This window comes from Protomyctophum bolini (genome assembly GCF_963924005.1).
Source record: "Protomyctophum bolini genome assembly, chromosome: 6".
Classification (NCBI taxonomy): domain Eukaryota; kingdom Metazoa; phylum Chordata; class Actinopteri; order Myctophiformes; family Myctophidae; genus Protomyctophum; species Protomyctophum bolini.
In genome coordinates, this window is record NC_137867.1 from 31069931 (window position 1) to 31092682 (window position 22752).

At 42.1% G+C, this 22752-nt stretch overlaps 1 protein-coding gene across 1 annotated transcript in view; it reads left to right on the plus strand.

The window, feature by feature from the left end:
- Window positions 1–19686, plus strand: part of pdlim2 (PDZ and LIM domain 2 (mystique)) — a 43279-nt gene extending 23593 nt beyond the window's left edge. The window contains exons 7-10 of the mRNA XM_080765101.1: window positions 11798–11916; window positions 15714–15862; window positions 17778–17889; window positions 18435–19686. Of these exons, the coding sequence (XP_080621227.1) occupies window positions 11798–11916; window positions 15714–15862; window positions 17778–17889; window positions 18435–18627 (573 nt within the window). The 3' untranslated portion in view covers window positions 18628–19686. The remainder of the gene's footprint in view (window positions 1–11797; window positions 11917–15713; window positions 15863–17777; window positions 17890–18434) is intronic.
- The last annotated feature ends 3066 nt before the right edge of the window (window positions 19687–22752 follow it).

A 22752-nucleotide genomic window follows, 5' to 3' on the forward strand; every position in this document is an offset into this window, starting at 1 on the left:
GCACCGTAAAGGGCTTTTCCACCCCTGTTTTGGCTCCCTGAGTGAGGAGAGAGGGATGCGCAACAGGATCCCCCATTTGCCGGGGGTGTTGGATGTCCTGAGAAAATGCCCTGGACAATAGTGGCTGTGATGGCAGGGAAGGCTTGCTGTTGCCTTTCCTTCAGGACCACAAGGCTGTTTTGTTGTGTGATGGAGGCTGAAGGAGACTGGGTGGGAGTCAGGGGGATGGGTGAGTTGAGAGTGGACACTAGGGAGGCCCTCTGCCATTCCCAAATTGTACTTAAGCCATCACGCCCCTCCGCTGTGCCCCAAGGCTGATCTAATACAGCAATGCCTCTTTGTGGCAGACCCAGAAGTCCAAAACTATGAACAACTACGTATGCATAGTGACTACAGAGATTAATTGTACTGGAAAATATTTCATTCTGTTAAAGATTAACAAGTGAAGTACTGTAGTATGCTCTTAACAAAAGAAGAAGTACATTGCATGACTTGTTATTTGTAGTAATTCATACTGTAGGTACTGTAAACTACTAGTTTATGGTTTGTAGGATCACTCAGTAGTGGGATTTTACAAGAAAAACTTCATTCACTTCAGTGTCAACCATTTATATACTGTAAAGTAGTGCACTCAACCTCACTACTATCAAGGCCAATCTCCTGCTACAGTTTTCCACCCACTCCTCCCCACCTGTTTAGTTCTGCTTTTATCTACCATTGGGGGATCATTTTACCCCTGTCCAAAGTCTAGTTGCAGCAGTGAGCCATAAAATCAGATCTAGTTTGCTAAAACCAAACCTAGTGCCATGTCATAACCATCAGTAAGCTATCAATATGTGAGTTGTCCTGATAGAAATGCACTTAAGATAATACTGATCTTCTGATCTCAAATGTCTCTTTGGCACAATAAAGTCTTGACCGTGAACTTGGGAGTCAGTGATTCAGTCAGATTCTGCATATTTTTGTGTACTGTACATATAACAGACAACGGATGGTTTCCATTTAATAGACTAAAGTTGTTGTGGTGCAATTTTAGCAGGTTCAACATTGTCCTCTGTAGTCTCATATTGTCATGGCATGACGTGACTAGCTGTATTTATGGGTTAGCAGAGTGTATCTTCTGGCTCAACACCACAACAAAATGGAGGGCCATCTAGAGATTCCTGGAAGCCTGTAGCTGAGCTGGAAGGCCCACCTTCAGGATTCACAGCAGAGCAGAGCATCTGTTTATAACATCAGGAGTGACCACAACATAATCCCTGTTGGGGGACAAGCAGGGCCAAAACCAAACTGCTTTTCACGAGACACAGCCCATCACCAGGCCATTAGTACCAGGCTCGCAGTCTGGGTTTCTAGTTGCTGTACTTTGAGGTTCTTGAGGGTTGCATTGGTGGGCAGCCTCATCCTGTGTCGGAGGACAGGGTGGTTGCTGTATAAATAGCTGTCCTACGGTAGGATGGCTGCATGGTCATTGCACGGTGACAGTCAATGTGGGGCCCATACAGAACAGACTAGTGCTCCTCACCCTGCCAGAACTGGGTGGGGACACCATGGCTGCATGACATGTAGCTCTGACGTCTTTATCCGTGTGTAATTAATTTATCTAGAAGGCAGTGCAACTACACAAAAGCCCGTTCAAGCATTCATCTTCCTGCATTCATCCATCTTCTGCCCGTCCATCTATCCATCTAAACCACTATTTCCCAACACTGGGACCCATTTGTTGGTCGCAATCCCATTTTTATGGGTCACAAGTAAAAATTGTATTGAGTGCTAGGGTGAGCGGTGAGTTCTTATCACCGCAGCTCAGTGACGTCATGATTTAGTTTCCCAACCACTGCGGTGGTCAGCTTATCACCTAAAACTGGAGTATGCGTGGGCCTTTTCCCACCCTTTATCCTCTCATCCCTTCCCAACACTCCCTCCTTCCACCATCCTATTAAATATACAACCCACGGAATTGAATGGAAAGTTCAAACATTTCTCCAGAGAATTTCGGAAATCTTCACAAGATCCAAGAAATTCAAAAATCTCCTGAACTCCTGAAAATAGCAGATCTACAAGATCACAGCACGTCTTTTGGGTCTCGACTCTTGAGAAAAAAAAGTTTGGGAACCACTGATTCTAAACCACACATCCCTATTGGCTGGCCAGCTCACAGCAGGCCAGCCTGCACGCCAGCGTGCGATGGTTTCATCCTGGTCTATTTTGGAGGTTGTGGTGGCCTGGAGTGCAAAGCTGTGGTCATAACTGTGGAACAGAAATGGAGGCCTGGCATTCAAGAAATAGAAATATTGCTTTGTTTTTGGTACATGGTAAAACTTTCATATTTCATTTTGCACATGCTGCGAGTATTTCTGGTCTTTGTCTCCCAGATCAGGGAGTGTTATCCAACCTCCTCATGTTGTCTCCACTCGAAGCTTTGCACACAGACACATCGACTGAGAAGACGATGGTTGAAATGATGTGCTATTTCAGGAGCGGGGCTGTTGTTTGGCTTGGCACACCGATGGCGTGCTGTCTGACGGGGGCAAGTGGATCCAGTGCAGGGGATGGTGTGTGTGTGTGTGTGTGTGTGTGTGTGTGTGTGTGTGTGTGTGTGTGTGTGTGTTTGTGTGCAGGGGGCGTCTCTTCTCTTCACAGTGAGGTCTGTGAGTGGACAGAGCAAGGCCCTTTCACATGGACGACCGGCCGTTAAGCCCAGGGGTTCATTGTGGCCCCTGGCTGGGCAGCATGCCTCTCCTCATCCCCACCGATTGATCAGCACGTATGTTTTTCTTTCCCCTGAAGTGGAAAAGCAAACTGGCCTTCCAGGCCCCCAGGCGCACTCGTGGGGACGCTCAGCCCTGTTGGCTTTAGGGGAATGTTGGCCAGGAGAGATGTGCCTATTTAGGCAGTACAGTTTAGGGGCTGTTTACGAAGGTGGTTGAATGGTATGTTAGCATTCCATAAGTTGTTGTCGGGGGAACTATGTGTGGATAACTGGCCCATGGTGCATTCACGGCAGTGAAAACATGACACGCCAGCATATATTCCTCCAGTTTTACGGAGGACAACACCCAGCCGGGTGTTGGGATAATGGTTACTACTATGGCTCTGTTTGTTTGTCATAAATCATAATTGTTAAGCTGGTAAAATCGCCACCGCAGGTAACACTCGGAGAAGAAGGATTCTTCCACAGCTCACCGCCATAAATGTCTATCCTGCTGATATTTGAGATTTATGTATGCTCCAGCCAGTAGATGAAATTTGAACGAGGCTACACTTCAGCGTTAAAATATTTAATTATGCTGCAGCACTGTTACTGTACCTCTGTGTGAAACCAGAGAGCCAGAAAGACCAGGTGGTCTCTGTCAGCTTGTTTAATATAGAACACCTATAATTACTGTAGCTGAGATACTGTCCGTCTCGTTAACCATTAGGTACTTTTGAAATTGAGCACTGCAGTATCACCTCTGAGTTTGACGGATTAGCTGTGAAACAAGAATTGCCCCACTCATTTAGCCCTTTCAACACATGAACATAGCTTTTATAATCCAATGCCAGTGATCAGCACACATGTGTTCATCCTGATTGTTTGTTTTATCCATAATGACCCTCCTTTTTCATTGTAATTTTAGCCCAGAACGATATATATATATATATTGGTCATTATTTGACTTTCTTTGGCCACTTTCAACCAGGCGTAACTATTTTGGGTATATCGCTACAGGCGGGAAGGTTTTCATAATTAGCAGCTCTACAAGCTCACAACACGTCCCAATGCGCTGTGAGCTTGTAAATGGGTTATTTATGAAAGAATTTGAATAGGATTAAGGACTAAGAATTTTTAAAAACGTTATTTCTGTTTATTTTTAATATGGGTCAAAACATCTGTATAAACTTTATTAGTACTCTCCAAATTCAGCATCTGCATCGGACCCAAAAATCTGGCATCAGTCAGCTCTAATTGTAATACGGTGCAGTCGGTGTATACTGTATGAGCGGGTGCATACAGGCTATCATAAATTAAAGTGTATCATGAAGTCCAGCGATTTTAACCCAACCCCCAACCATATAACGAGCTCCAGATGTTTAATGAGCTTGATATGCTGTTCCAGTTGGAGCCTTGTGGGGAATTTAATAAGGCTGAAAAATGTGTTGCTCATGGACTCACTCCATTGGATAAATAAATGGTAGGTCTGTTGAATTCATAACACAGGGCACTGCATCATCAGTGCCGTTTTGGTGGCAGTGTGGCCCCCCTGGGTTCAGACCACCTATGATCTCTCACTATCACATGAGATGGCTTTGTGAATCCGTTCAGGAATCTGAAGGTATTCACACTGAGCGTGTGTCACACGCCCATGTGGGAGAGAGGGTTTGCGGAGAGGGTAGCCACACAATTAACATCTACACACATTGGTTATGTGTTCAAGTTTAGAGATTATGTCATGCTGTGTGTTTGTACAGACAGACTGCACAAACAAGTCTTAGGTAGTGTTATTCACTAGTGTTGTCAGTGGCTGTGTATGTTTACGCAGGGTTGAGGTTGAGATATTTTGCAGGACGTTGTTGTAGCCTCAGTGAAACGGGGCCTTGTCACAGAGAGTGAATTACTCTTACAGCCATCCTGTCATCCCAATCTCTGCACAGTTAAATCCTTGGGCTTAATTTAACTGAGCTTGTATGAATGGAAGCAAATGGACCCTAAATTAACACTAAGGATTTTATTGTGTACTGTTCATCAGGCCTCTAATCTTGTACATATGGTGTGTATCAGGCGCTGTCTGATGGTGTGTGGCCATGATGAGTGGTAGACGGAGGGAGGGAAAGAGGGGGAGGCCATGTCTGTCATTATCACTGGCATCACAAAAGATCGCTGCTCCTTTAAGCCATATGTTATTGAACATTGTAATACAGAACGCTGGACAGTCATGCTTCTATATATGGATGACCTTTGAGGGTTAGAGCTTACTCGCAATGAACATATGTTGTGTTTACCGTATGAAGTTTGTGTCTGTGTGTATTATCGGACTTCAAAGCATGAACAGCATACAGCAAAGCCAAGTAGAAAAATTCACAAAAGCAGCTTGATTAAACAATAATTTTACTTTGTCTTGAAATTACTGTAGGCCTAAGGTATAACTGGGAGGCACGTACAGGATGAGGCTGAATTATTGACAAGGCTGATTGGAAGGCTGCAATGCAATACTACTACCACTTCTACTACTACTACTACTACAAATAATAATAAAACAATAAAAAATAAAAAATAAATTTATTTTTTAATCGGGAGGCCCCTGGAGGCTCGAGGCCCGTTTCAATTGAAACATATATGAGGCCGCCACTGGATACTGACATACTTAATCATTTCAGTACTTACCTTCTTAAGCCCAAAACAAACAAAACTGAAATACACCTGCAAATACTAATGACTGAATTTGTATGATTCTGGCAGAAAATCGATGCAGAACATTTCCGAATGCGTGTCTTTGTATGGAGAAACATCACTTTATTAAAAGTGTGCTCTGTAAGAATATAAAGTGGTACCAGTGCAATACTTATTACTAGGACCCACTGGAGAGTGCAGGGCAGCTGTGTTATATGGGATTCTACAACTGCAGTGTCGAAGGCCACAATTGATGTTTCCACTTCAAGCAAGGTCTGCAGCCTCAGAACCCAAAGTTCCCATCATGTCACCACTCATATCAGCACCCTGACCCAGTGACGTTCAGCCCTTCCCTATAAAACATCTCTATTGGTATCTGAACCCATAAAAGAGGTACAGAATGCTAATTATACGCATTTTTGATATGGGATCTGTTGCGTGTTATACGAAGAAGAAGATGGACGCAGCAACGTTTCATTGAACACAGACATAATTACAAGGCACAGGCCGCCAGTGACAGTGGATAACGAGCAGGTTCGCCCCAGGTCTCTGCACAGGACCTCCGCGAATCTCTAGCCTACTGCTGCGTAGGAAATAGTGTACACAACTCTGATTATTACCCATCCCAGGATGTCTGGTGTTCCCCTGTCCACACCCCCAGACCTGATGCACTACTACAGCAGCCGTGTCTCAATGAGGGAGACAGTGAATGAGCAGTTACTGTACTTTCGTATAGCAAGGACTAAGCTTTCCAAAATAATGCCTCCTCTAAGCATCCCTCCTGTGTGCTGCTGGCCCGTGCCCTGTAATTGAAGCTGCAGGGTGGTAATGATGATGATGCAGAGTGGCTCAGTTGGAGCCAGACTGAAGGCTCCTCCGCTGACAGTGTCCTCGCCTCAATTTGCCATTTCCTGTTTTGTTTTTGCGTCGGCTTTGACGGAGGCTTGTTTGTGTTTAGAGTGCTCCTCGTGTGTGTGTGTGTGTGTGTGTGTGTGTGTGTGTGTGTGTGAGAGAGAGAGTGTGTCACACCAAAGTGAGAGCTGAAATTGTGGGTCAAGAGTGAATTGCATACTTCTAATGACCCAGGTCGTGTTAACAGCAAGCTCCTGATTACAGTTCAGTGCAGCTCCAATCAGGGCTTCCTCTGAGAGAAACTCTCCACCATGCTCCTGCTCAAAGACAGAATGATAGTATTTTTTTTATCCCACGATTTTGTAACTCATTTTTCACCCCTGTGTCAATTATCTAATGTGATCCTGGGCTATACACACCCTCCGCCAACCTGGGGACAACGGACTTGAACTCATGCTTCCTTCATGCCAGAGTGTCCAAGTTGCTCCTTTACACCTGACAGGGGGAGAATTATAGTCTTTAACTGTGCCTCTACCACCACATTTTGTTTTGGGTGCTTGGGGATTAATTAATTAATTAATTAATTCACAAGTTTTGTATTAGTCATGTTAAAGGAGAATTCCATGCTAGAATGCTTTCATACCTTTCTTTGTAGTCGTTACGTCCCCACCAAAGAGGTCCAGGTGTTTTTTGTGCAAAAGCTCCTTATTGGCTATTTCCCCTACCATAAGCGCTCAATGAATTGAATGGGGCTATGGGGTGTTAATTTGCTTATTTCCATCGAAATAAGTAGTAAACTGTGCCGCTTGGGATATTATTTACATTATGAAGAGAGGATACAAAAAATATATAATTTTGAGCGATGGAAATAAGTGAATTAGCACAACACACCATAGCCCCATTCAATTCCCATTCAATTCAATGCAATTCATTTAAGGCTTATGGTAGGGGAAATCGCTAATAAGGAGCTTTTGCACAAAATAACACCTGGACTTCTTTGGTTGGGATGTAACAACTACAAATAAAGGGAAGAAAGCCTTTTAGCATGGAATTCTCCTTTAATCAAGCAACGCCGTTGTACTGTCATAAAAAAGAATAAATTAGGGGAAAAATATATATTTTCATTTGATATGCATGAGGCCAAGGAGTGTACAAATTGAACCCTTATGGGTCATTTGGTTCCATTTGTACTCTCAAGGCCTATTCATACTCTAGTTTTAGGTGATAAGGTGACCACTGAAACAGTGGTTAGTAAAAACAGAGATATGTTTGGGTAAGCGATGAGTTGCTTACCACCGTTGCATGACGTCATGTTGTAGTTTTCGGTGGGTCACCTTATCACCTAAAACTAGAGTATGCCTTCAGAGTACACTCTCAGAGTTACAGATACTACTCCCCGGACCCCAGTTTGAGAACCCCTGCTATAGCTGAATGGGTAGAAAGGCCCTCTGGGAATCAGAAAGTCCTCGATTCCGTCTGCCCGTCTGTGTCTTACTCTTAACCCCTGAGGCCCTAACTGCTCCCCTTTCACATTTCACATATGTGTACTGTATGAGAAAAATACCCCCAAACGAGTGTGGACTAAATTATTTTATTTATTATTATTACTTCACCCTTGCCCACCATTTTACCAGTGGAACAGAGATTAATTGAGCATAGCAATGGTTTTGGGAAACCCAGAAAAATTCCACAGCTATAAAAGGACCGAAGCAGGGAATGGGAATGTTGAACCAGCTAGCATTGATGGGAGAACTCTCCGTCGGGCCAGACCATGTTCCCTGGACCTTCTAAGGTCAAACTCAATTGCAGCTGCATACTCCCTGTCACTGTGGAACGCTTGTTGTTTTTTCTCTCTTTCTTTCTCTCTATTTGTTTCTTTTGTGTTTCTGCTCTACTTCATTTCATTTCTCTTTGGTCCCATCGATCTGTAATTAGAAACCTAAATCATTGCCATTCTTTCACGTTCACATTGAAGACAGGAGCCTTGTGAGCTACTTAAGTTGACAGCAGGTTTCATCGGTCGGTGGAACAGATGGAGATTTGCATCCTAGATCAGGCCTCCACAACTTAATCGCCAGCCAGACATTTATATAACATCAAGCTTTGGGTTGCATTATAGTGTGTTTTCGCATGCTTCGTATAGGGAGTCCATTTTGAAATAATGCATAAAGTATTATGCCTAAAGGTATTTGCCCTTTAGATTGGTTCCCAGCAGGAGAGCACACATGAGTCTCCGTTCATACTCAGATGATATGCAATATGTGATCTGATGAGCCCTCCATTATTGCAGTGAGTTTTCCTGGGAAGAATATCCGAGAGCTGTCCCAGTGATCGTTTCTGGTAAAGACTTCCTGGCTGGAGACGCTGATCTGCCCACTCGCTAGGAAAAAGAAAGGGAAAATTGGGCTCAATTGAGAACAGAGGCATTGTTCAAAGCGTTGCTGAATTGGAAGCGGGTGCTGCTGGAACATGAAGACACAATCAGAATCACTGACTTCTACGAGTGCCACTTTCTCCACCCCAATCTTCCAGCGTCACCGTCAGGCCCCATCCTGAAAGTCTCCGAAATGTACTGGCTCAAAGAGAGCCAGGGTGCTGCTGGGATGGGCTTCTGTACTAGCGATGCCAGCTGATGACGGGGAGGGGTAGCTGTTTTGCAGGGAGCCCTGTTGTGAAACTGGTACTTGGAGTTGACTGTGGACTTTTTGATTCGTACACTCAGTTTTCCTGGACTGTGCACTTGGCCTGGAGTTTTAGCTTTTGTTTCCCCAGCAGATTGAAACTTGTGTGGAACACATTTTCTGGAGGCCCCGTCCCTTCCTTTCACCAAGTGGTTTTGTTCCAATGACTATCACAGGCAGAAGAGCTCTGATTATTATGTTTTGTGTGTTTCTGTAAACTGACCACTACTGTTGCAGGTGGACACATGTAGATGTGTTAAGATGTGTTGTGGCTAAAGCAATTTGTTTGTTGAGATTCCTGACAGTTAAATTGTCTGGGTTGAGTTATGTGCTGCTCATAATTGGAACAGGTGTGTTGTGTGTTCAGGGTGCCTGGGGTCAATTTCACCATGAACAGGCACTAACGCCACACAGGAAAAGAATGCACACACATACACACCCACACTAGTACTCAGCTGTGACCTAATTAAACTTGTTCCTGTCTGTGTCTCGACAGATTACTGCTCTTGACTCATGTACTTGCACTTTTGCATTTGCCTTCAGTTCTTTTCTTTAAAAAAAAAAATCACACGTGTGAACTGAGTGGTGCAATTCCCCCCCCCCCCCCCCTCTCTCTCTCTCTCTCTCTCTCTCTCTCTCTCTCTCATATTAGAGACACAGCACTACCCCTCTCTCTGTTTCTGGCGCCCCCTACTGGTATTAATAAGTCACATACTCATGCTCATTTACACAGGTACACGGACATTGCTGGTTAAAAATACTGCAGTTATTTCCCTAACTTTCTGTGCACAATGTGTATGTACCACCCTCTTGTGGCCAATGTGAAACAATACCACTTTTTCAATCTGAACAAGAGAATCCAGCGTAATTCAGGCAGGAAATAAAGTTTAGTCAGTAAACCATGTTTGTCTTGGCCAGGTGAATAATACATATCAATAATGTTTGGCATTTTTTCCTCCTTTGTTTTCTTGACAAGGAAAATTGCTCATAACCGCTATGCATAATTGTGAGAACTGTACTTCACAAAGAAGTACACACTGGCTCAGCCGCTTCAAACGAATGCAATGGCCAGTGCCAAACATCTGTTACCACGCAAATGTAATCTCTGTCATCTTGCTGAGGGGCTGAATTCCGGCTCGGTTATAAATAGCAATCAAGAGCTAACAATGCTGATGTTGGCTGGCTGCGATCACTTGATAAACATGTGATTGATCAGGAGGGATGATCAACAGCACATGAATGTTGGGTGTGGCTTGACCAAGACAAAACTCAATTTGGGGACCGGCCAAATTATGACAAATCACAGAATTTAAAATGGAAAGACTAGTCATGATTAATAGATAGTCATAGTCATAGTAATAGTCATGATAGATCAACTCTATTATTATGGACAGAGTAGTGGAAATGCACAGGCAAGCCACTGGATGCATTCTCTACTGTATGTGTTGTACCACCATCTTGAGAGTGTGTGCTGTACATACAGTCCTCTCCCAGCCTCCTATCCCACTCCCTTTTTCTGATCAGGATTATTAGATTTGGTACATTCCAGGTTGTCGATGCATCCTGCCCCCTGCAGTATACATATACACACTCCTCTCCAATTTTTCAAGTCGACAGCATTTCTAAATGAAACGCAAACCCTTAAGTGCCAGGTCCTTGCATTGTCAAGTGATGATCCACATCTATTATCAATAACCCCTTGGCTCTGAGGTGAACATAACGCTTTGATTTGCTTTACTTCTTTTTTTTGCAATATTGTCTTCACATACCATAGTCTTACTCTTTTCCAACTGTATTCTGGTTGAATCCACACATGGGTTGATTCAACCGTCAGAGCTGGCGGAGGTTGGGGCGCCCGCTGGCCTAGCGGTCCAGGCACATACCGCATATAGGCGCATGCCTGACAGCATGTCGCGGGTTCGTGTCCCGATCCCGATGACCTTTGCTACATGAGTCCATGTAATTCCCTGTCTCCCTCTCCCTGTTTCCTGTCTCTCTCCACTATGTCCTATCAACAAATGCAGAAAAGCCCAAAAATATCTTTTAAAAAAAGAACTGGAGGAGGTCAGTTCTACGGGTTAATTGAATTAATCAATTTAATCCATTGATGGAATAAAATAATGAACTTCCAACTTGTTATAGTTAGACTGTGCCTTGACCCTGATGTAAATACTCACAGGAACAAACCACAGACAACCTGATCTTTCAGTATATTGTATTAAATAAAGATTTTGCATAGAAAGAGAGAGGACATCAAAGAAAGAAAATACAATCAATGATGACACTCCTCGTGGATATACCTCTCATGATGGTAAAGGTTCTGTCTGAGCAGGTCAGAGTGGAAGACAGTCTTAAAGCATTCTTATCAACGTACCAAGGTTTATCTTCATCTGGACGGGATTATTCATCTGATGACTTCCTTCAGAATTAGGCTTAATCAGACATTTTCTACTTCATCAAAATTTCAGGTGGCAAAATAGTTAAAACAATGGCTCCCAGAGAGATACTCTGTACAAAGTTCAGGGCTTGGGAAGCAAACTTGGTAATTGAGTTAGGCCAAGATGGCATGCTAAAATATGATATGATGGCTGTATCAAGATCATCATAAAATAAATTTTAGAGCTATCATTGATTCATCCTTTAAATAATCAGAAAAATTATCGATAATCAATTTTGTTGTGGCTTTCGCCTTTATTTTATATTTTTTATGGAGGGACAGACAGTAGGCTGACAGGAAATGGGGAGAGAGATGGGGGAGTCGCATGCAGTAAAGGCCGTCGGAATCGGGAGTCGAACCCGCGGCACACTGCCAGACTGTGTGTGTGTGTGTGTGTGTGTAGTTCTACAAGCATCTGGGTTTATACTCAGTCACTCTGTCTCATCCTCTCTACAGGAGTTCTCCTCTGTGGACTTCAGGAACAACTCGGTGTCCAGTAGAACCCCCACGCCACCAGGTCGCTACTCGCCCCACAGCCCCATTGATCGGGACATCCCTATGTCTCCCCGACGCAGGTACTGTGACACACAACTACTGGTTTAGCATGGTGTTGTTTGTGACTGAATTTATTATATATGATTATTTGTTGGTTATTTTTATTGTCCCCCTCCTTAGACATTAAAAACCCAACTTAATTGAAGACATTTGAAGTGTGTGTGTGTGTGTGTGTGTGTGTGTGTGTGTGTGTGTGTGTGTGTGTGCAACAGCTAATGTTGCTAGCTAAAAATGTGTTTCATAATTTAACAATTGGTTGGACCTTTTAACTTTCGATTGAGTTGTCCCAATCTGTTACTCTTACATTCCACAAAAGTTGAGTGTAAGTCTTAATGTAAAACTGTTGGTATAATTCGAAATGAGCTGATGACTTATCTTGCACAATTAATGAGTCCACAAGGCAACCAAAATTTGATTAATTTGTTTTGTGTTTTTTGTGTTCAACACACTGACACCTGACGGCCTCCATCACTTACTGTCTAATTTCAATATATTTAATTTAATGTGTAATTTTGCATTATCCTTCTGGTGTTATATGTACAACACAGGAGTAGACCAGTTTGACCATACATGAGAGTTCACCTCACAATATTTCTGATAAATAAAAAACACTCACAGAATAGTAAAGTAAACAATGTTTGACTCAACTCAGTTATAAATCATAGTCTCTTGCAGGATCTTTTGTCTGCATCCCTCCTTTCTCTTTCAGAGTATTGTGTTCTTCCAGTGCAGGGGGAGTTTTATTGCAGGGTTGACTTTGGCACTGATTCCATCCTGGCTACCCCAGGCCAGTGGTGTGACGCGTCCGCAGACGGAATCAAATTCAGCCACCCCATATCCCCCAAAACGTCTTGACTTTCCTTCTCCCCCCTAATTGGCCCCCAGTCTAGAGTCCCCAGCTTGTACACCAAACCTCTCCCTGCTCCAGCACAACCAATGACAGGCTTTGTGACACCCACTGCCCGCCCCCATTTCTCTCTTGGCCAATGGGTACCAGGCAAGGGGCACACCTTTTCAGTGAGACTCTTGTTCTTCTTGTCTCATCTGGTGTAGATAGAGGTATGTGTATGTTTTGCATCTGTGTGTGCATGTGTGTTCATGTGTGTGTGGTGGTTTGTTGAGCAGTCATAGCAGTGGTTAGACGTGCAGGGGACTTTTAAGCTCACTGTAGCTTTTGCTGTCCTGTCCTGAGGTGAGTCTTGTCTAGAATTTGATTTATTTTGAATTGAGACTGAGTCACAGGTTTATATTTTTGAGAAATGTGGGTGAACCTATTCAATCATCTCTCCATTGTCCTGATTTTGTGTTGTGGTGGTATTTGAAAATAGTGATGCTATCAATGTTTTGACTGCCGGTACAATGGGTACATGCATTTTTAAGATTTTTTACAGACCTGTATTTTTACTAGATTATAATCATTGGTACTCTGTGCCAAGTGTAGGGGGAAACCAAACAGATCTGCCTTTTGATGTAGGCATTCTGTTGACATGCTTTACTTCAAAGTCAAATGATTCCATGACAGCACACTTCTCCAGTTTGTCCTTTACTCTCTGAAACTCCGGCACTTAAACTGTAAAATGAATTACGCACTCCGGACTTCGAGCCTTTCAGTTGTGGTGTTATTTGTTTTGCTCCCATTTGACCCAGACTTTCCATTTGTTTTGGGATTGTATGTCAGAAGGGATGGTGAGAGAGGCAAACAGCGAAACGGATCGCTGAGGGTGGAGCTGTGCATGTGGAAAACTTGGAGGGCGTGCTCACTGCTCAGGAGTCTGTTTTCAATTTCAACCATGTTCTGGGATGCGGGAGAAAGGGCCAGCGCATTGGCGTTAGTCACAAATGTATTATCCTGTCTGGTTGCCATCTCCTGTTTCAGCCATGTGCTTTGAGATGGAAACAAGCACCAAAGGCTGATACAAGGCAGAAATAGGCTATTCCCTAAAACACAGTGTCAAAGTAATTCTTGGATGTGAACATTTAAATTACCGTAAATATAGTTATTTCCTTCAAAAGAACCAACTTCAAAATATATGCCATACATAATGTAATCTACTTCCTCTTTCTTTGTTTGAGCAACTGTGACTAGAACCGTCCTAAAACACTAGCCACTGTCTTTCAGCTCTTTATCTGACCTAATCATTCAACAGACCTCAGGTGACTTTCATGTCACATTTGGCCAGAGCTGTACTGTAGCTGTCAGGTATAAAAAGAGTGAATCAAAACGTTTTAAAAAGACAATGATGACACTCCTCGTGGATATACCTCTCATGATGGTAAAGGTTCTGTCTGAGCAGGTCTGAGTGGTGGATATTATATTAAAAAGAGAAAGAAAGACAAAACGATAGTGGAAGTTTTATATAACTGTAAAAGAGGTGTTTGTTCTCTAAATCAGTTGCATCATTGAATTGTTTATTTCAAGCTTTCTGATTTTCACACTGTAGGTGTAAATCATTCAACGAATATTTAAACAGGCTTTCCGTACGTTGATATTTGATGACAGACAGGACAAACCAGACCAAGTGAGCTCACTGATTTCAGTTGACACCTTCCAGAATGTCCTTCCCAATTGGCTACAGGTGAATGGCTGCCAACCACACCTGACGGGTCTGTACCCAGCCAACCGGTTCTCACTAACAGCTGCAGGTCACAGACTCCCTTCAGTCAAATACACATATATAGGGATACTTTCAGTCTTGGTGCCTCTGAGTCTACTGGTATTTCTGTTTTATTCAACCTGAGTTGAGACTCGTGAAACTTGCTATTGCAACTACGCATAAAGCTACGGAAGAAACTGTAAAAGCAACCCGGTAACCACTTTTCCATCCTGTCCATCATTACATGAATGTATTACATGATGATGAGCATGAGCTGATCTGTTAATTACCTGGCATCCTGAACTAATCTACAGTTTTCATATTCTCATATTCCTAAATTGACTCGCTTCTAAATTATTTGCCCTAAGGCAGAAAAGGTGTCCTATGCTGTCCATCCACCCTGAATGTAATGCCCATTGCCAGTGTTAAAGTTGTGATATGTGAATAATATACATCACGGGATGCATTGAGTCTAATGTTTTCCCTAACGTCTAGATCTCTGTTTTTTTTAAGTAGTTTTATCTTAATTATAGGACATCTTATCTTTTTTTTATAGGACAGGACAGAAGACACACACACACACACACACACACACACACACACACACACACACACACACACACACACACACACACTACATAAACAAGTTCCACTGGTCAACTGATAGCCATAATATCAGTTATTTTTATTATGTCCTTGTTACTTCCTGCCTGAAGGCTATTTTGTGAGTTTAAACAGAACCCCCTGTAATAATGGATGGTAATGGGTAGGAGAGGCATCAAGTTGATGGTATATAGGCTGAGACACTGGAGAATGGCTTTGGCCAGTTGCCTGGGGTATGCAATGAAGACTTTATGTTTGGAGGTCAAACTCACAGGGCTGCCCACTGCCCCTTCCCCTTTTCTCTGGATCCTGTCAAACTGGCCTCATAATGTACAGTAACGTAGTGAATTTTATATATATATATATATATATATATATATATATATATATATAAAAAGCTTGTGTTTAAGTGATACATTACTGTAAGGTACATTGTGTATTCATATCATATACTGTACATCCCAGTATCATTGGATCAGAAAATGGTAACATTTGTGTAAAATATTTGCAAGGAACTGGCCAAATTCATATAAGAATTTCCAATGCATTTTTCATCTGGAGAGATGTACTGTATGTGTGTTTAGTGTATTTGATTATCTGTATTTGTGATTCTCACACAGCAGTTCCAGCTCAGATTTTGCCATGCAGAGGTTCGACAAGGAGTCTGAGGTATACAAGATGATCCAGGAGAACAAGGAGTCGCGCACGGCTCCTCGTCAGTCGAACACCTTCCGCTTGCTGCAGGAAGTCCTGGAGGCCGATGAGAAAGGTTAGCAGTCTGCGGCTTCGCCACCCTTTATTCATACCTATGAATACAATACATGCAGTCACACCAAAGTAGGGGGTACAACAGTTAATTGATATAATCGGTTATAAAAAATGTGAATAAAATAAATATACATTTTCAGCCTTACATTGTCTATTTTAGCATAACGTCATTGTACGACAATGATAAAATAAGGCTTAAAGGTCCACTTCATTCCTTTTGCAACCAGATCTTATTTGAATGATGTTTGTGAGACAAGAAACACTTTCCTGTGGTTTTTATGTGGGAAATATGTGTTACCCAGTGCCAGCTCAGTGGCCTTGTGGTTAGAGTGTTCGCCCTGAGACTGGGAGGTCGGGGTTCAATCCCTGGCTGGGTCATACCAAAGACTGTAAAAATGGGACCCAAATCACCAATGCCACCCTGCTTGGCACTCTGCATCAAGGGTTGGATTGGGGGTAAGTCCCTGCGACATACTAGCGTCATGTCCAGGGGGTGTACTTGTACATCAAGCTGTCTCACGCTACAGAAGATATTTCAGTATTTCAAAGTGTACATGGGCTCCATGATGTCATGGACACTAGGCTCACTTATTTCCTGGACTACATGTTGTCTCAGTAAGACAGCCCTACCCATATCCACAAGGAGGAGCAGTGGACCAAAGAATTATGGGAATTGTAGTCCAGGAAGGAAGTGAGCCCAGTGTCCATGACATCATGTAGCCCATGGACACTTTGAATTACTAAAATATCTAAAAACACATACAAACATCATTACAATAAGATCTGGTTGCAAAAGGGGTGAAGTGGCCCTTTAAGTGGTTAATCAGACAAAAATCTATTAGAAGTTAATCGTAAACATAATCAAAAGAATAATCGTGTGGCAGCCCTACACCTAAGCTCTGCTTGCTCAAACAGCCTTGCATGGTTGGCCAAAGCCACTTAACTTGTGTAATTATTATGTTATTCTCATTTGGAAGGCTGTTCCTAGTACATCTCACACACTAAGATGTTGCTGCTTTCAGGTTACATCCATTATGTCAAATTTCACATAATTTACCACAATTTCGACAATATTGTTTCTCACGAGGTAGCTCCCTCTTGCATGTGAACCCTGGCAGACCTACAGTATGTAGACTGTCCAAAAGTAGTAGGTAAGTTCCTCAGTAATACAAACGCAACTTTTCCATATGGCCATCACTTGTGAGTCAAAAGCACTGTGTGCTGTTTAGGTGTGAAACGGCACACAAACTAATTGGTTTAATTGATGATTACTAATAATCAATAATTAATAAAAATCATTGATTAATATAATAATTGATCCTATTTTGGGAATGTCATTAGCTGATATGATTCCCCCCCAAAAAATGCCAAAATGTTCAAAAATAGTAATCAACAAGCTCTATTATTTTCACTATTTTTGCAAATTTCTTTTAAATATATATTAAAAAGTATCAAATCTATATAGAATAAATGTGGTTCTTGATTAATAATTGAAAAAGTAATGGATAGTTGCAGTCTTAGAGCTGTTATTTTCCTTCACAGAAAGATGGCTTTCCCCTCCTTTATAATAATTCCAGACATAACGGCCATTGTGCACTGTGGACAATATAGTTGTGATGACTAGCAGTGAACACAAACAAGCTCTCAAGGATGCTAGCACAGACAGAAGCCAGTGAAGACAAACAAATCGGTGATGTGATACACAGGTTGCCAGAGGGAGAGACAAAGCTGTCATGCTTTCCTTATGAGCGGCTGTAAATTAGGTTGCTGGGCGTTGAATACGACTCTCTCTCTCTGTGTGTGTGTGTGTGTGTGTGTGTGTGTGTGTGTGTGTGTGTGTGTGTGTGTGTGTGTGTGTGTGTGTGTGTGTGTGTGTGTGTGTGTGTGTGTGTGTGTGTGTTTCTTTGACTACCCAGAGGCCGCTTTGAGGTTCCCAGGGAAGCTTTCACCCAACCCCCCAAAATCCAGCACACCAGTGGGAGGAGTCACCAAACACCACACCTGTGAGAAGTGTGGCACCAGCATTGTGTAAGAGTTCATGCATGCACACAGAAATAATATCCGTGACAGAGTTATAAGATGCTGATATAGTATTACTGATACTTTGCCCTGTGGTAAAAAGTGAACCATGTGATATCTATAAATCATGTGCGTCTAAACGGTAAGTTACAGATTGAAAAGATTGAATTTGCTCATATAATTGCTGATTATTGTAAACTCATGATTGTTATTATGTTTTCATAATATCATAATAGTATGGAACTGCAGAAAATACAACGGCATACCGAAATGGAAAAGAGAACGAATGGATCTAATGTAGTTATGTGGTCTGGTCACAAGCTTTTGTTAATACTTAGATTGGCAAAATATTTTTAAAAGCCACTGACCAATAGATAAAATACCAGTCATATTGCGATGTGTTGTGAGAACTTATTTTTCTTACACTGTCATAAAATGGGGCATTCATTCTTGAAAAAGAAAACACTCAATGAAAGATGGACATACAAGGTTTCTGCTCAACAGCGCCGATTATGTCCAAATTCAAGTGTCTAACTGCACTTGTCTCTCCTCAGCACACAGGCGGTACGCATTATGGACGACCGCTACCGCCACCCAGAGTGTTACACGTGCACAGACTGTGGTCTCAACCTGAAGATGAGGGGTCACTTTTGGGCCGGGGAAGATATGTATTGCGAGAAACATGCCCGGGAGAGGTACCAAGGCCCCGGTACCTCTCCTCACGCTACGGTCTCTCCCCGACATTGAGCCCCCTCTTACTGCCACTGAGGCCTCCCCAACCGCGTTACTGCGCCGCTGAAAGGCAGCCGCCTCCGCCTTGCCTTTCATGCTCCCCACCTCATCTGACTCTCAAATGTACAGACCTTGGGCACGGGTGCGGAAGCGGGCAGGGCCTTTGACCATGTGTGAGAGGATGTACTCTTCTGATACTGTAGCATTTAACCATACTCTGCGACGTTATCATTCACTTGCTTTCCTTTTCTTGTTAATCGTTTGCGGAGTGGAGCTTTGTTTTTCACAAGCGGTCAAACCAGCCATTGTGACCTATATAGGATTTTCTTAGCTGGCGTGTACAGCTCTTCCTCATTCCAGCTACATCATAATGTATTTAAGCAGGGTTTTACTTAACACCGCCTGATCAGATCAACCGAAGCAGGAATGGCATACTGACACTGGCAAGGATCGGTATATTGATAACAAAATAAGGCTTTTCGACTCTCCTGCTGACCGATTTTTTTTTTAGCAAAGGGACCAAATATTTCACCTGAACTGCATTCTTTTTGGGAAAGGTATTCTACACAGACATTGGTGTGTGTGTGTGTGTGTGTGTGTGTGTGTGTGTGTGTGTGTGTGTGTGTGTGTGTGTGTTTGTGTTTGTGTGTGTGCTATCATCTTGCATAAATGCACTGGTTTCTACATGCCACCTTTAGATCTGTGTGTGTGTGTGATCAAGTCATTCCTTTGAAGTGCGTTAACATCATATCACAAAAGACTTGCTCAAGAGTGTTGGTTATTTCTATTTTCTTTTGTAAGTGATCCTATTAGTTGAAATTATATTGTATTGTTTCTGTTTTTTTGCTTATAAGGGATTATAGATTAATGCAACATGAAATTATATTTTTGATGTTTCTTTGATAGAACTATATACTACCTTTGAATGCATAATGTATGTGCACGGAAGTTGACTTCTAGTGTGAAAACAATTGCTGAATATGCTATGACTGTCCTGATATAGCAGTACTCAAAGCAAGATACATTATGTCCATATCATATCACACGTAATAAAATCACACAACATGAAGCATATGCAATGGAGATGCCCGTTTTGTCATTCAAAAGCTTTACTGGAGTTCCTGGTTAGAATGTAAGACATTTCTGAAACAATTTCTCACTCACAATATGGATGGATATAATGATAAGCCTCAAACATTTCTGTGTTTTTGTATTTTTAACTGTCTCTAACTGCAGGCTTTGGGGAAGAAAGTAGACCTTGGCCTGTATTGTGTGCATGTGTGACAGAAGGCTCCCCACCTGCATGTTTGCGATTGAATTGCAAGTTCAGTGGGAGCGCTTCCCATTTGTCTCCTTTCCATGCTGATAAGTATTGGCAACTCATTAACCTCCAAAAACCTTTGGTGACTTATCTGTTATTTGGAACTAGCACTGGCCATGTTAGATGGGGTTTTGTAAAAAAGAAAGGGTGTCTTGCCTCTTAAAATACAATTCCTTTTCTGTAGATTTGATCAATACAAAGGAATACATCATTAAATGTATACATTATACAGTACATCGTGCTGGATTCACCCCCAGAAAAGGTCTGAGGCAAGGTCACAGCTGTGCCTGGGCTCAGTGACAGATTTGTGACGATATAACGACTGAAAATATTGCATCAAGCTCATCTGCTCAAAACAAATGCAATGTTATTAGTCTGTAAATGGATTTGAAGGCATGACTGTTGGATAGCGGCTTTCAAACTTTTTGTGCCCAAAAAGCACACCTGTATTCATAGAGAAGATGGCCAATCTACAAGCTTACAATACAATGCGAGTAAGGGGTATAGAATGGCCCACTGTTTTGGTAAATGAGAGCACACAAAGTATCAATATTAAAAGTAAAATCATTACTTTCTGTATAGTTTTATACAGTATATTGCAATAACAAGGTGTGGTTTGTTGTCACAAAATCTGGATTTGTCCCCATACCACGGCACAGAGTTTGAGAACAACTCCTGTGGGGCTCTGCTTTTAAACATGGAATGTGCATCCACACAATCTACTGGCAGCCTTGTCCTTAATGTTTTGCACTTGTTACAAACTGGTTTTAAACCAGGTGAGGCGGAAAATGGAAAATTAGAAATGCTAACCCCAGGGTAATCAACCAGGCTTTACCCATGGAACCGATGAAAGGTGTCCCAAACATCTGAGTGTAGGTACTATTTTAACATTTTGGGACCGTTTCTTCTATCATAAGGAGATTGTGAACTCTGGCAGAGATGTATGAATGTGACAAATATCTATTCGTTTGTGACCATTTCTCACTTAGGAGTCCTTTGGTAAAGATTTCTTTGGGCATCTTCACAGGCAGAACGTTGGCATGATACAGTACATTTGACTTAATTTGACGTAATTGGGGACGTTGCAAAGTATGTTGACCGTGTTTTTAGCTTCAGTTGATTGGGAGCATCCTATGACACAAGGTGTGCCACCTCTTTCCTTCACATCTATCTACTCATAATTGTAGTGTGGTCTTTTCCACACATTTCAGCAGTTTGACAGACGTGTGGTGAGAGGTACCATCATTGTGTGTTTGTTGAGTACATACTGGTGGTTCACCTGTGTGTGTGTGTGTGTGTGTGTGTGTGTGTGTGTGTGTGTGTGTGTGTATAATATACACTTCACATTGAGGAATAAATATAAAGAAATAAATAACCCTGCAATTCTTATGTGACTTGTGTAGAGTAGGCTAGTCATAAATAATATGACTTTATTTCTTTATTTTCAAGTAGGCTACTCGTCAAACCTTTTGACATGCAGTTGACGCTCATTTGCTTTTCCTTTAGCGCCACCCTTATTTTGGCCAATATAGTTGGGTGTGAGGAGCAGCAAATTCCTCAATGTGTCTGCTTGGTGGCTTTAAGAATTGATAATCAAACACTACATTAGCTTGTCAATGATGATCTTGTTTTTAGAAATGATTATCACATGTGTATATCTTGTGCACTTTGCTGCAACACTTGCTATGCATCCCATGTCTATAAGGCATTATAAATGCATTCAAATCGTATAACACTATCATTATAGTTCTAACAAAAAAATACTCATTGCTTAATAACAATCATACCTCATTAGTCATTATAAAGCATTTTATAATGACTTATAGCGTTTGTATTAACGTTTCACTTTTTATCGATTTTAATCTAGCACTTACTGTAGCCTTTATTGTTTTTGTACTAACAATAGCGACTACCGGTATGTACTTAGAAAAACGCTATATGAATCTGAGCTATTTATTATGAATGCATTATGATCGGCTTATTACATTGTATAATTAAAGTTATAACCACTCTGTATAGCCTACTCATAATGCAATCATAGCAGTACAGTGAAGTATCATAGTAGTAGCAGTACAGGACTGTATACAACCAGATTAGGCTATACTCACTTAATTTAAGACCTACATCTCATAAATGTCCATATAATATGAATATATGAACATAAATATGTCCTTGGCTCCAAACCATAGCAGTAGCAGTACTCTGGTGGGGTGTGGCTTTGTTATGCTGCTGGCCCCCCTCTAGATGGCAGAAGTTCCCAAGGAAAGACACTGAGAGGCAACGTTTCTTTCCCTGGAAATGGAATTTTCTTTTGTTTATCTGTTGGCAGGGACAGAGTTCTGCCTCAATCAAGGCAATCATTTGGTCTGAGCTGTGATTGTGCTGAAAACCCCTTTCAGTTTTCTTTTCTCCTTGATAATGCTAACGCGCAATTAACCCTCATTGATGATGACTCTGTGTTAATTTAACTTGAAGGATTTTGCTGTGTGGAAAATGCCCTTAAGGGATCATCCAATAACCATCTCTTGTTGTCATAACCCAAAGCCTGCGTCATTTCCACCAAACTTTTTTAAGGACGTTATCTCTGTTCTGCTCCAAGTATCTCAGCCTTCCACCTTCTCTTCCCAGTGTTCTCCGCTTTCCCAATACCCCACCTGGAATGGAGACCAGATGTGGAATGGAGAGAAGGAGAGAGATTGCTTGCTTGGCTATAAGGAGGGGGGGGGGGGTGCACAGAGAGAATGTTGGAACGACATAAAAGTTTGTCTGGATGCCATTAAGTACAATTTGATGTAATGTGCAGTTTGGGACGTGACATT